At 36.4% G+C, this 13,417-nt stretch overlaps 2 protein-coding genes across 2 annotated transcripts; both read left to right on the forward strand.

The window, feature by feature from the left end:
• The first annotated feature begins 146 nt into the window (after positions 1-146).
• Positions 147-2,681, forward strand: LOC133523334 (phospholipase A1 member A-like). The gene is made up of 3 exons (XM_061858850.1): positions 147-430; positions 1,100-1,394; positions 1,918-2,681. The coding sequence occupies exons 1-3, from the start codon at positions 316-318 to the stop codon at positions 2,546-2,548; spliced, it is 1,041 nt and encodes a 346-aa protein (XP_061714834.1). The 5' UTR covers positions 147-315; the 3' UTR covers positions 2,549-2,681.
• A 6,938-nt stretch (positions 2,682-9,619) lies between these two features.
• On the forward strand, positions 9,620-12,613 carry LOC133523335 (phospholipase A1 member A-like). Its single transcript, XM_061858852.1, has 2 exons — positions 9,620-10,159; positions 11,342-12,613. The coding sequence occupies exons 1-2, from the start codon at positions 9,978-9,980 to the stop codon at positions 12,057-12,059; spliced, it is 900 nt and encodes a 299-aa protein (XP_061714836.1). The 5' UTR covers positions 9,620-9,977; the 3' UTR covers positions 12,060-12,613.
• Positions 12,614-13,417: the final 804 nt, after the last annotated feature.

Consider the following 13,417-nt stretch of genomic DNA (forward strand, 5'->3'; position numbering starts at 1 on the left):
GGTTATAAATTGTCATTTCAATTTCTTTTATAAAAATATATACAAAACTCTTTTATTTAATTTTGAAACATTATTCTTAATAAATAAATAAAGATTAATGGAATCGTAATATAAAGACAGTTGTAAAACATTTATTTAAGTACTAATTCTTTTCGAACGTCAAGTGGAAACTACTTACATACTGTATAATTATATTATTGTATATTTGAATAATACACAATAAGTAATTAAAAATGTATTAAAACAAACTAATTTGAACGTTAACATGGCATATCTTTAGGGTCACTAGAAAATAACACTATACAGCCGAAAAATATGGATATGAAAATATTAAAAGTAACTTATGTGGTAGTGTTCCTCTGTCCATCAGTATTTGGGGTAGAATATTCTAGATCTGACGAAGGATATCCTACAGGTATATTTTCGGACTGTAAGTATTATTTGAAACAAAACCGTATTTTTTATAAATACTTATACTTAATAACTATATTTTTTTTCACGATTGAAGCTAAATGGAATACGGGATTTTCATGTTGTTGTTGTTTTTTGTCAGATTTCCATAACATTTGGCGGTTTGTCAGTTCCCTCTTCTTCACATTTTAAGTGCAATGTCATCGTATCTCCTAAACAATCTTCCTCTAAATTCGAAAACGAATGGTTTTTTTCGTAACTTTAAATAAAATTACGTACATTTTTTTCAGGAGAAGTTTTGATTTCGTATATATTGCCAGGATGAGGAGCTCTTCATACCAGCCAAATTTTATCTACAACTATTATTTATTAGACTACTTTAGTGTCCCATTGCTAGGCAAAGGCCTCTCCTCGTTTCTTCCACTTGATCCGGCCTTTATGTTCTCACCGTTCCGGGAAGTATGCGTTCAAGTCGTCCCACCATCCCCTTTTAAGTCTGCCTGCTCCCCAGGGTGCACCATGTGTGTAAAACGGCCCAAACAATAAACACACTAAATTAAAGAATTAGCAAATCTCGGTATCTTCTAAAGTTTAAAACAATTTCATTATTTTATTTTTTAAATTTTTTGAGAGCCCATCAGATTCTAGAAACTATTATTTACTTTTCTAAACTAAATTTCCTTTTAAGGTCCTGGATCATGGAAACCAGCTGTCATCAAGCCAAAGACTCTGAAAAAGCTCTTCATATCAGTTATTGGCGATAATCATTCAGGATATACGGGGCATTACAATTACTATGGCATGGACCAGTTAGCGAAAAATCCCGACATAGATTTCAAGAAGAAGACATGGATGTACGTTGGGGGCTACTTCGAGGCAAATGCGTTTAATGCTGGGCGGAATATGGGATATGACTACAAGGCTAGGGGATACAACGCACTTTCTCTTGACACGCTACAGTTCACGACAATTTATTATCCTCAGTGAGTAAATAACTAAGGTACATTGGGATAACTTAGGGTGCGGGATAATATTGAAAATGGCAAATATCTATAAAAGCAGAAGCACTTCCTACTTTTATCAAAACCTATTATTGCAACGCTTAGCAAGGCATCTTACTCCGTTCAAAATTACCCCGTTATTGAAGTTTTCCCAATGCACCTTAACGTACTTAAATATTTATTGTGTGAGAATTGAATTTCTATCAACATTGAACGTCTGAAATAGGCTTTCATATTGTGAAAGCATGTAAGGTCATTAAACAACTAGGTACAAATTTTTAAAATATGTTTACTATTTTTTGTCGAAATATGTTTATGAAGTTACTCTCATCAAATTTGTTGGTTTTTTATGAATTAGAAGGATGATTTTCAAATTAACATATAGGTCTAAATCTTTTCAACCTTGACTGACCACGCGTCGTAGGTCTATATTCTGAACTTAACACTACCATTTTCATGATTTGAATTTAACACATTCGGTATTTAACGGTAACTATTTTTTCAGAGCCGCACGCATCGCACGTGCCGTTGGTAAGCATGCAGCGGAAATGCTGGTCAAGCTAACACGCCACGGTCTCGACCCCAAAAAACTCGAAATCACCGGCATGAGTCTCGGCGCGCAAACTATGGGCTTCATAGCCAAGAACTACCGACAAATAACCGGACAAAACATATCTTTGCTGACTGCATTGGACGGAGCTGGTTCTTGCTACAGGCATCTCGGAACTGATCAAAGATTGGATAAATCTGACGCTGATTTCGTTGTGAGCGTTCTTACAACCATGGACATATCTAGCATATCTGTTCCTTACGCTCATATAACGTTCTATGTTAACGGGGGAGCGTTTCAAGAAGGTTCCATTGCATGGCTTCCCTGCGATGCCATATGCAGTCATTCCAGGGCATATTTCATCTGGTGGGCCGCTGTGGTATATCCTGATGCTTTTATAGCTGTGCGTTGTGATACTGTCCAGCAAGCTAGAGATGGTGACTGTTACGATTTGCAGCCAATGGTGACGAATATAATGGGCCCGTTGATTGATAGAAGCAAAACTGGGATTTTTTATTTACGTACAACGAACAAATGGCCGTATGCTTTGGGAAAGAGAGGTCTGAAGAAGTCTAAGATGACCTAAGGCCTCAGTTACATACTAGGTTCCTGGGTAACGATACTTCTTTCAGTATGAACAAGTACATTTTAGTTCATAAGATACTTTTACGCTTTGTTACTATTCGCTATAATTTTTTTTAGAATTTTAAGAACACATCAAATTAATTTTGCTCGTATTAGATCTTATTCCAAGCAGGTATACTGTAGGACAAAGGCATCTATGGTTCCCGTGTTGGCAAACGTCCCACTTTGTGGCTTGACAAGAGGACGCCTTGTCAAGTTATTCGTATAAAGATACAAGCAATTTAATCTCGTCCTTATCGCAAGCGACAAAGTGGGACGTTTTGCCGGCCGTGGTCACAAACTGTGTCACTAATCCCGAACCAATTAGGCATAAATGAGTTTTACTTTTTAAACACTGACGTTTATAATTTATTATTATTGTTTATGTTAAAAAAATATTTAATTTGTTTGTCAATTGTGGCTGAATGCCGGATAGGTCTGTGACTTCGATGCACGATGCCTAAACTATTAAAGAATGACAATATGGCGTGGCGGACGAATGTTTGAAATGTCACGGTATTTAAGTATTATTTCGCTCAGAATCTAGTTTTTCTTCGCAAATTTGATGAAAAACATTGTGTATAATTCCGGGGGTAAGAATATTGTAAACTCGAATCTTTAGTGCCTGCGGCGATCTTGTGTGCATCTAAAGACCTCGTTTGCAAATTTCATTTACCGCCCCCCCCCCCCCCCCCGCTCGTCGTTGCACAATATACTATTATCAAATATTTTGATTTGTATTCTGTCTTTTTCTTTAGTATATGACATCTATTTCAGTTGTGTTTTGTTATGTTTCTTTTTAGGCGTAATTATGTTACTGAGGCCTGATTTTTAATTCCCAGAGAAAATCTTCCCTAACCTTTCCCTCGTCACGTACAGACACATTAATTTACAATAGCTACAATAGCAATTTATGTGACAGTAAATTAGAATAGCTGTTTTTGCTGCATTACTTGAAAGCCTGCCTGCCTGCGAGGAACACTGAACGTGCGTGACGGACGTCGCTGACAAAATGCAGGAGAGTGGGCTGCAATGGTATGTATGGTCACGTAAAGAGGAAGCCTTCTGACTACTTGGAAAATTTGGCACAACAACTTTCTACCTCAGGTCGAAGTTCCAGGGGCAGACCCAGAAAAAGATGGAAGGATGTAGTGTTAAAGGATATGAGTGAGTGCAAGTTATTCGAGGACGATGTCGTGGACAGAACGAAGTGGAGCAGGTTAACCAGGAAACTGACCCCACCACCATGTGGGATACATAGCTGGGAAGAGAGAGAGATTTTTGCTGAATTACATTTTCTGATGAATATATATATATAGTCCTCCTCATCGTTTTCGATGACGGCGACCCCAAATAAACACATTATGGACGTTGTCTAGCGTGAGCCCTAATGTGGCTGGCCAGGCCGAACTTGCTCTTAAATACTCTATTGCACGCGTGACAATAAATTGTCTATTGTGTATTGTCTGATGAATATATGCAGTATGCCAAACTAAATAATAAATCACTTAAATGTCATTTATTAACGCCTGTTTTTTGTTGTCGTCGTTTAAATAGAGTAATTGTTTTGATGAATAACCTTGTTGTTGACGACTAAGGGTCGGTTACACCAAACCGTCTGTAACCGTTTAAGCGCTTGCTAAATTATACTGTATGTTATATTTCATAGTTATCTGCTGAATGGCGTTGATAAGGGCGCGAGCATACTGGCGATTTGCAAGCGAGTTGAAAGCGAGGCGAGTGCTCAGCGATCATGTTGCACGCTCGCGGCGAACTCGCTACGCATTCGCCTCGCTTTTAATTGACTCGCAAATCGCTAGAGTGCCCGCGCCCTAAGTCCGCTAATTTATGATTGGTACAACGGTTGGTTTATATACAATCCACTATATAATAATTTGTTATTTATTTATTTAAACTTTATTGCACACATAAAGAAAAATGTACAAATGGCGAACTTAATGCCAAAATGCATTCTCTACCAGTCAACCATTGGGTCAAACAGAGACATTTGTGTATTACTAATGTTGGTTTGATTTAAAATAAAGTGAGTAATAAATAAAAAGTATTAAAACAAAAAACTCATGCTTTTTTTATGATAGAGGAGGCAAACGAGCAGACGGATCACCTGATAGTATGCGATTACCGCCGCCCATGGACACAACACCAAAGAGATTGTAAGTGCGTTTCCGGCCTTTAGGATGGGAGTACGCTCTTTTCTTGAAGGTCGTGTCGACCTGGAAATACCGCAGGCGACAGTTCATTCCACAGTTTAGTTGTGCGAGGCAGAAAGTGGTGAGGATGGAAATGTTGTCCCGTAGGGCGATGGCGAAAAGAAGCGGCAGGAATTAATCCAATCAATTCCTCGGAGCACTCCTCGTTATACATGCGATATAAAATGCAGAGCGAGGCCATGCTCTACGCAGCGCCAAGAAGTCAAGCCGATCCGAAATACGCTGACAGTCGACAATTGACTCGCTCTTCGTTGGATGCGGTCCTGACGGAGAAGATGGTACTGGGGTACCCCTGCCCATAGAGGAGAACAGTATTCCATGTGTGGGCGCACCTGCGCTCTATAAAGCTGTAGGCAGAGAGCCGGTGTGAAATACTGTCTCGATGCTATACAATACATGACTCATTTTAATTTCTATTCATCTTATAACCAGTGCCGGATTAACCATTAAGCAAAATAAGCACTTGCTTAGGGCACCACGTCTAGGGGGGCACCAAAATCATAGGAAAAAAAAACGCGCAGGCTGCATCAGCATCGCAGTCGTAGTGTAGTACTTATGTACACTAAACTTTTTGATACGTGTGCAAGTACCCATCTTATAACGAAGGGTCGTAAGAGAGTGAGTACACGTAAGCACATCTCCAACCTTACGCGGAGGCCATCAAAGCTCATGGCCAAAAAATCTTACGGTCGAGCTTGTGGCCAACCGATTTTCTCGACGTAGATTACCGATTTTGTAGCGTATTTTGGTCTCTTGCACGAGCTTAAAATACGCTGACGAACCGTAAATTGATCTGCGTAAAAATCGCAAAAAATATTACCCGGAGATCTTATGGCAGACCCCACACCGGTGACGTAAAAGACGCAACTGTTTTGTAAATGCAGCGTTTTTTACGCAAAGATTTGCGAACAAAAAAGATTCGCGTGAAGCACGTCACTGCGATTCTGTACCGTCACCGTTTTTTAAGCAGCGGTGTGGGGAGCATGCGTCAAAAACGTTACGCATACGACGCGTCACTGCGATTCCGTATCGTGACCGTTTTTTAAGCTGCGGTCTGGTCGCACCTTTAATTCCCAGCAAGCTGGAAATTGTTTTAATACATTTATTTGGTCCTAAATGCGTGTAATCCCAGTTTGCTCTATCCCAGGTGGTGTGCATACATTTTGGGATCCTTAGGAGATAATTTTTTCCTTTGGATTGCCAAACCACTCGATGTAGAAGGAACCCACTATCAATTACAATAGCACTTGGTGGATCAGACAATGGTAAGAAAGCGTTTTCGGATTATTAACATGATTTTACCAAAAATAAAAAATGTCGACCTTTTTTACAATTTAGGTACTACGAATACATATTAAGGTACCTTAAATCAATCAATCAATCAATATATTTTATTGCAAGAACATAGTTAAATTACATTTCGGATCCTCAGATATCAATTTTAATAATATTTGTAATTAGAACAAATTTTCCGTCGGCCGTACCGTTTTCGATTTACAAGCAAAAAAACTGAAAAAGAGGAAACATTTATGCACACCTCCTGGAATGGAGCAAACTCAGATTACACGTATTTTTAGGTCGAAAAAATCTAATTGTATTACCCTAATTGTGACACATTATTATTTAAGAAAACGGGACTTATTCGCGTTTGATTAAGTTCTAAAATTACCTCCAACGTCAAAATAATGATGTCGACTTTACACAGTCTTCTCCGAGACCATGGGGACAACGCCGTCCTTGAAACGTCGGGTAAGAGGTAATTTTAAAACTTACCCTATTAAGTCCCGTTTTCATAAACACTAATTTGCTATTTAGATAAGACATTTGTGGCCATTGGTACTTGTTCTGACAAAAACCAATGGCCAATGGCTAAGCCCCTACTGAAGCTCGGCCTTTGCCCTCACATGAATGAGCTTCGCAGGAAAGCTCTAGAGGTTGCAAAACCCTGTACGGAATACTGCCTATGTCTTAGGGTTACGTCTTCGCTTACACTTGGACCATGGGTGGCTTGGCCTCTGGACTTATGCGAAGCACGGTCTCCGAATTTGCTTACACTTGACCTTACCTACTCTTGGAACATTACTACTGCAGTTCTATCAATTTCCGTGATAAACTGATGTAATGGATTGAAAATTCTATTCTCAGAAGTAATGCGGCAATAAACGTCACTCAATTTACCAAGAAAATTCAATGTAATCTTGATGAGGGGGCACCATGGTCTAGAAATGCTTAGGGCACCAAAATGTCTTAATCCGGCACTGCTTATAACATAAGTAATATTAGTTTTTTTTACTTGTTACTTTAATATTGTTAACAGCAGCAGCATGAGCCCTTATAGGACCACTTCATGGTCCGTCTGTCTGTCTGTCTATCTGTCTGTCTGTCTGTTAGCTTTTATCTCGGGAACCCTTAAATGAATCGAGTTAAAATTATAAACATATGGTTTTACTCAGGTTTACAGTTCCTTGAAGCTGTGAAAAAATTTCAATGTTGACATTTTTATTAAAAAAGATATGGCCGTTTATGCCGCATAAAACGTATATTTCGACACTCTCAAGGGAATCAACATTTTATAGGATATTTTTGTTAACCTAGAACTATGAAATTGGGCAAGTAATATCTTCTTATACTACTTGTAATGAATACTTATTCAATATTTTTTCAAAATTCAAGATCCATTATTCAAAATGATATATGGATTATTGTAAAACGTCCCATGTAAAAATAGTTTCTTACTGATAATTAATCCATGTAAACACTTATGATTATTATTATTAGCTATTTTTAATTAATATATTTACAACAAATATGTAAAAAACACAAATAACAACTCAATATAAAAGGGAATTCTTCGTACTATTATTTACTAATTGTTTTCAAACGTAAAGTGTTAAGACTTATTTAAAAACCATAAAACAGAAATAATTGTCAAAAAGGTCGTCAAAACCAATCTCAATCCGCGTTGATGAGAAATATTCCACAAACACAAACTACCTGATATAATAAATACTAAAAGTGCAAAATATGGTTCTGTTGTCAATTTTAATAGTAACGCATTTTGCAATATTATTTTTAATTCCAGTCAGTGGTGCAGAATATTCTAGAATTGATGAAGGCTACCCTTTAGGACTGATTCCAGACTGTAAGTTTTCAGTTATTTCATTGACAACAACTAAAAGTTATATTATAGATAGCTATACATCAGTTTGATTTACGTACGTACAAAAAACTAACTTAGTTGCTTAGTTGCATTATGGGAAGAATGAGTCCTCGTACTAATTAAAACTGTATCACGGTGAAGTAAGATTCGTCACTCGCAAGCATAATAATATTGCATAAGATCTACAGTAGTTACAGAAATCAATAGAAACATAAGATTAGAATCGTATACCTGAGACAAACAAAGAATATCAACTGACGGCAAATTGCATAGTTTCTAGGATCATGGTGGCATGTTACTAAGTATTAACTTAAACGTAAACAAATAGAGTATGCAAACAATACAGATGCATACCTTAATCGAAAATGGATATTTCTTTAATAAACATAATATAAAAAAAAATTAGTTAAACCTACTTGAGAAACAATATGTATACTAGTTATAAATCTGTGTACTGTGTGTGTATTTGAGTGTCTGTATGTCTGGCGTAGCTATACGGGTAGATATCTGGATACTTAATTTTGCTTAATTAATGTAAGAACACACGAAAGAATTGGTAACTTAGGTACGTTACAGTCTCGAAGAATTACCCGGTCGAGGAAATTGACTCTTTAGCAGTTTGCGGTTCAAGTAAACTTGGTTGTAATACTTATGCTAAAAACCGGCCAATGTAAAGTGAACCGTGAACTGCTAAAGATTCAATTTTCTCGGCCATAGCTACAAAGAACAATACATTTTGTTATTGGTCATAGATTATTTATCATATTTAAATGGGACAGGGCTCAATAAACCTGCATAAAATATAAAATCTTAGTATATTTGCTTCGAAAGTACAGATACACAAAAGTCGTATCCACCTTTTGTACAAACCACACCGTAATGTATACAGACGTTGCTTTAAACGCACCCGGTAAGCTGAAGGTACTGTAACCATGAACATTGGTTTAGTTTTACAGTTACGGCCATCCCACACTAGCGTCTTTTGAGCGTCAGAGTTGACTAGACACCGACGCTCGGGAGACGCTAGTGTGGGGTGGCCCTTAGGTACGTAAAGTAACGTATGAAAAGAGATGCATATGATGGAGAAGAGAATGTTATGTTGAATATATGGCGTGAAAGCTTGGATGATGAATATATTAGAGGAACCTTGAAAGGGATACCTGTAGTAGAAGTAGAAAGGGTAAAAAGCCTAGCGTGGTAGGTGGTATCAAAGTTAAGAAACGAAAAAGTAAGAACATTAAGAGCTAAGGCAAACCAAGGAAAATAGCCTTTATTCTACCATAATTAGTTTTTTTTTTTTTTTTACATTTCCTTTGCATGCATGATATTTGATTTAACATTTTGTTTCAATTGGTTCTATTATCTATTTTTATCACAGTCCTTTAAGTTTAAAGCTATTCACTATTACAACTATTAACTATATCATTAATTATTTGTATAGATTTAATAACTACCAGTAATTTAATATTCATTTTAAATATTTAAATAATTATCTTTTATTAATTATGGAAGTCGCCTCTTTGGCGTAGGCCTCCCCCAGTGTTCTCCAAGTGTCTCTATCTTGAGCTAATCTTCTCCATACTGTTCCACAACGTTTCCTGAATATGTCTGCCCATCGTGTTTTTGGATGACCGTGCTTTCGTGTTGATTTTTCTTTTGGTGGGGTCCATTCTATGATTTTCCTTGTCCATCTATTATCTTTTATTCTACTAATATGGAAATGGAAAGAAAAAGGATTAGACTGGGTTAAAGATGATATGATACGGAAGCAAGTGAATGATATGACGAGCGATAGCGATGAATGAAAAGTTACAAAATGAGAGGTGAAAAATGGGATAAGTTTAAGCGTAATATCTTACGTTTTAAAGATCGACTTTTTGTCCTTAGGTCCTGGATCAGATAAGCCAGCCGTTATCAAGCCAAAAACTCTTAAAAAACTCGTCATAGCAGCCGTAGGCGACGGTCACACAGGATTCACAGGACATTACAACTACTACGGCATGGATCAGCTAGCCAAGAGTCCCGATATAGACTTCAGTAAAAAGACGTGGATGTATGTCGGTGGATACTTAGATGGGAACGCGTGGCGCACCGGTTTAGGTGTAGGTTATGACTATAAGGCCAGAGGATACAACGTGCTATCCCTGGATACATTAGAGTTCACCGCAACTTATTATCCACTGTAAGTATTGGACTTTAAGGGGCGCACTAATTACCAGTTCACCGGACGATATCGGCCTGTCAGTTATTCGCAAAAACTGACATTCGCGAATAACTGACAGACCGATATCGTCCGGTGAACTGGTAACCAGTGGGCCAAATAAGTCATAAATTTCCACTGACGCTTCGGTGGATACCCAAAACGAGTAGGCAAAATAGGGATCATAAGGCAGATACTGAATAGACGAAAACATATCTTAATTACTTGGATAAATAGAAAGGTACAAGCAACAGGGCTAGAAACGCAAACCACTATGTGTGTTCGTTCAACTTCTTCTGTTTCTTCTTTCTTCCTCCTGCCCTTATCCTACGTTATGTGGGGTCGGCACAATTTGTTCTTCTCATCCATTCTCCTCTATCTTTCATCACCTCAGCACTCACTGCTTCACTAAGACTCATATTATTATTAAACCGTTTTATGATTTTAACATATATTATATGTGTAATAACTAATAATGATCTTCTTGCCAGCCCTTTTCTAACAATACACTTACATACTCGTATGTTAAGGTTTTTCCTTCAAAGGACATAATTACCTACCTACCTACGAAGCCTACGAAGCTGATGGTCCCGGGTTCAAATCCTGGTAAGGGCATTTATTCGTGTGATGAGCATGGATATTTGTTCCTGAGTCATGGGTGTTTTCTATGTATTTAAGTATTTATAAATATTTATATATTATATATATCGTTGTCTAAGTACCCTCAACACAAGCCTTATTGAGCTTACTGTGGGACTTAGTCAATTTGTGTAATAATGTCCTATAATATTTAATATTTATTTATTTATTTTTATTTTTAATTATTGTTATCTGTACGAATGGAGGAACATAAAAATTAAATACTTAAGTAAATGTTGCAGTTGAATTTGTTAAGGTTGGCGAAGGTGCTAGAAGGTTAAAGAACTATTTGTATTAAATATCCTCATACGTCAATGTTCATAAAATAATGCTGACTATCTTGGACCGATTTTTTCAAGCGAATTTTTTGGGTTTTAATTCAGATCGTATTTGGGATACAATTGAGAAAACCCAAAATAAAATGTAGTGTTGTTATCCCCTCAGGCAGCAAGAAGACGGGAGTAGGCCGCCTTTGATTGGTTTTGTACATAGTAGTAAAATTTTACACAAACTAATTGTTTTCAGTGCTGCAAGGCTAGCCCGAGCCGTTGGTAAGCATGTAGCTGAAATGCTGGTCAAGCTGACGGAACATGGTCTTGACCCAAAAAAACTAGAAATTACAGGCATGAGTCTCGGCGCACACACCATGAGCTTCATAGCCAAGAACTACAGACGGATCACCGGACGGAATATTTCCTCACTCGTCTCACTGGATCCCGCCGGCCCTTGCTTCCGCCATCTTGGACCAAATGAGAGATTAGACAAGTCTGACGCTGATTTCGTTACCACTGTTTTAACGACTATGGACTTATCAAGCATATCGTTTCCTTTCTCTCATGTGACTTTCTATGTCAACGGCGGGGCGTTCCAGCTCGGTCATTTTGATTGGTTCCCTTGCGACTATATATGCAGTCATACCAGGTCTTTTGCCATCTGGTGGGCGGCTGTAGTATACCCAGAAGCTTTCATAGCAGTACGATGTGATACAGTGGAGCAAGCCAGAGATGGTGATTGCTACGATATACAGCCAATGGTGACGAACACAATGGGCCCTTTTACTGACAGAAGCAAACCTGGCATTTATTATCTCCGTACGTCAAACAGGTGGCCATTTGCGTTGGGAAAGAAAGGCCTTAAAAAGCCTACAGTTATCGATAAAACCAAGAAAATCGGCAAAAATGAAATTTATGTTCCTGATATTTTTAAGTACACATTCTCATATCTTTTAAGATTATATACTTAATTTAATTAACTCATAGGAATGAATGAGACTACTTAAAAATCTTTAGATTTTTATGTTAAGATATAATATTTGTTATTTAATACTCTTAACCCTGAATTTTCTGCAGAGTTTTTTTCCTTACATTCATTTATGTATAATTTGTATGTAATAATGACTATGTCAAACAGTCAAGTACCTATGTATATATTAGTTTACGATAGTTATAAATATGCAAACGATTAACTCTTGTATATACAGTAAATATTTTTTAAATAAAATGACATTTTTAAATGCAAATGCTTGAATAATGATTTGCGTGTTTTCAAATATTTCAGAGTTCATAAATAACCCCTAAAATTAAAATGTATAAGTATTTGTTTCATAAAGAGCATAGTTTTTAAATAATAAATATGAAACATTGGGTTCTATCTAACACAACGGCCTATAATAGTAATACAAATTTTAGTAAAATTTTGACTGGCTGAATTTTTTTATGAAATGTTAACACAAAACCGACTCATATGAGGTATAAAACATGATTTTCAATAAAACAACAGATCCACGTTCCATATTTTCTAATTTTCTATTTTCTAATTACCTTGATGATTATTTTTGATTTAAATCCGCAAAATTAATAAGTATACAATTATAACTAAAGTATTTCAAACTTAGTTTTTGTTTATATATTTTTAAATGTAATAATTATGCTAAACACTACTTAGTTAAAACAAGTAATTACGAATGACCTTGCACGACTTTGTTAAAAAGGGGGTTTCAACCAATGACACGATTTACATTTTAAATGAAAAACCTACTTTTGGACAAAAAATATGCTAAAAAATACCGATTTTCAGAAAACTTGCTAGTGCTGGTATGACAATGATATCGATAACTTTATCGATATAATATGAATAGCAACGAAACATAGCTTTGGCAAAACCTTTAATTAGACATGTACTTATGATAAGAAAATAAGATAGAGTAAAATTATAGTAAATGCCGCTTTTAACCCTTTAAAGCGAAAAAATAGCCGAGGTTCAAGCCTCCTTGATGCTCGATTCCCCTTATCATACTACTTAGAAAAAATCGATTGCAAATTAAAGGAGTTAATGATGATTAACATGTATAAATATGACGAATACATTGTTACATACTGTAATTACTGTATGCAAATTGTTCAGAAAATATACTTTTTTTGTTGTGGCAATTCTATTGTCAATGGTATTTAATTAAAACCAAAAACATACTTTAATAATAGAAAACTTTGAATAAAATGTAACTTCAAATTAAAACTACCTAAAAAACGACTAGTCAGTTAATAATTAGCTATTTTTAAGTTATTTTTTAGGCCACATAATTTATCAACTTTTAAATATTGC

This window comes from Cydia pomonella, chromosome 12, assembly GCF_033807575.1.
Source record: "Cydia pomonella isolate Wapato2018A chromosome 12, ilCydPomo1, whole genome shotgun sequence".
Classification (NCBI taxonomy): domain Eukaryota; kingdom Metazoa; phylum Arthropoda; class Insecta; order Lepidoptera; family Tortricidae; genus Cydia; species Cydia pomonella.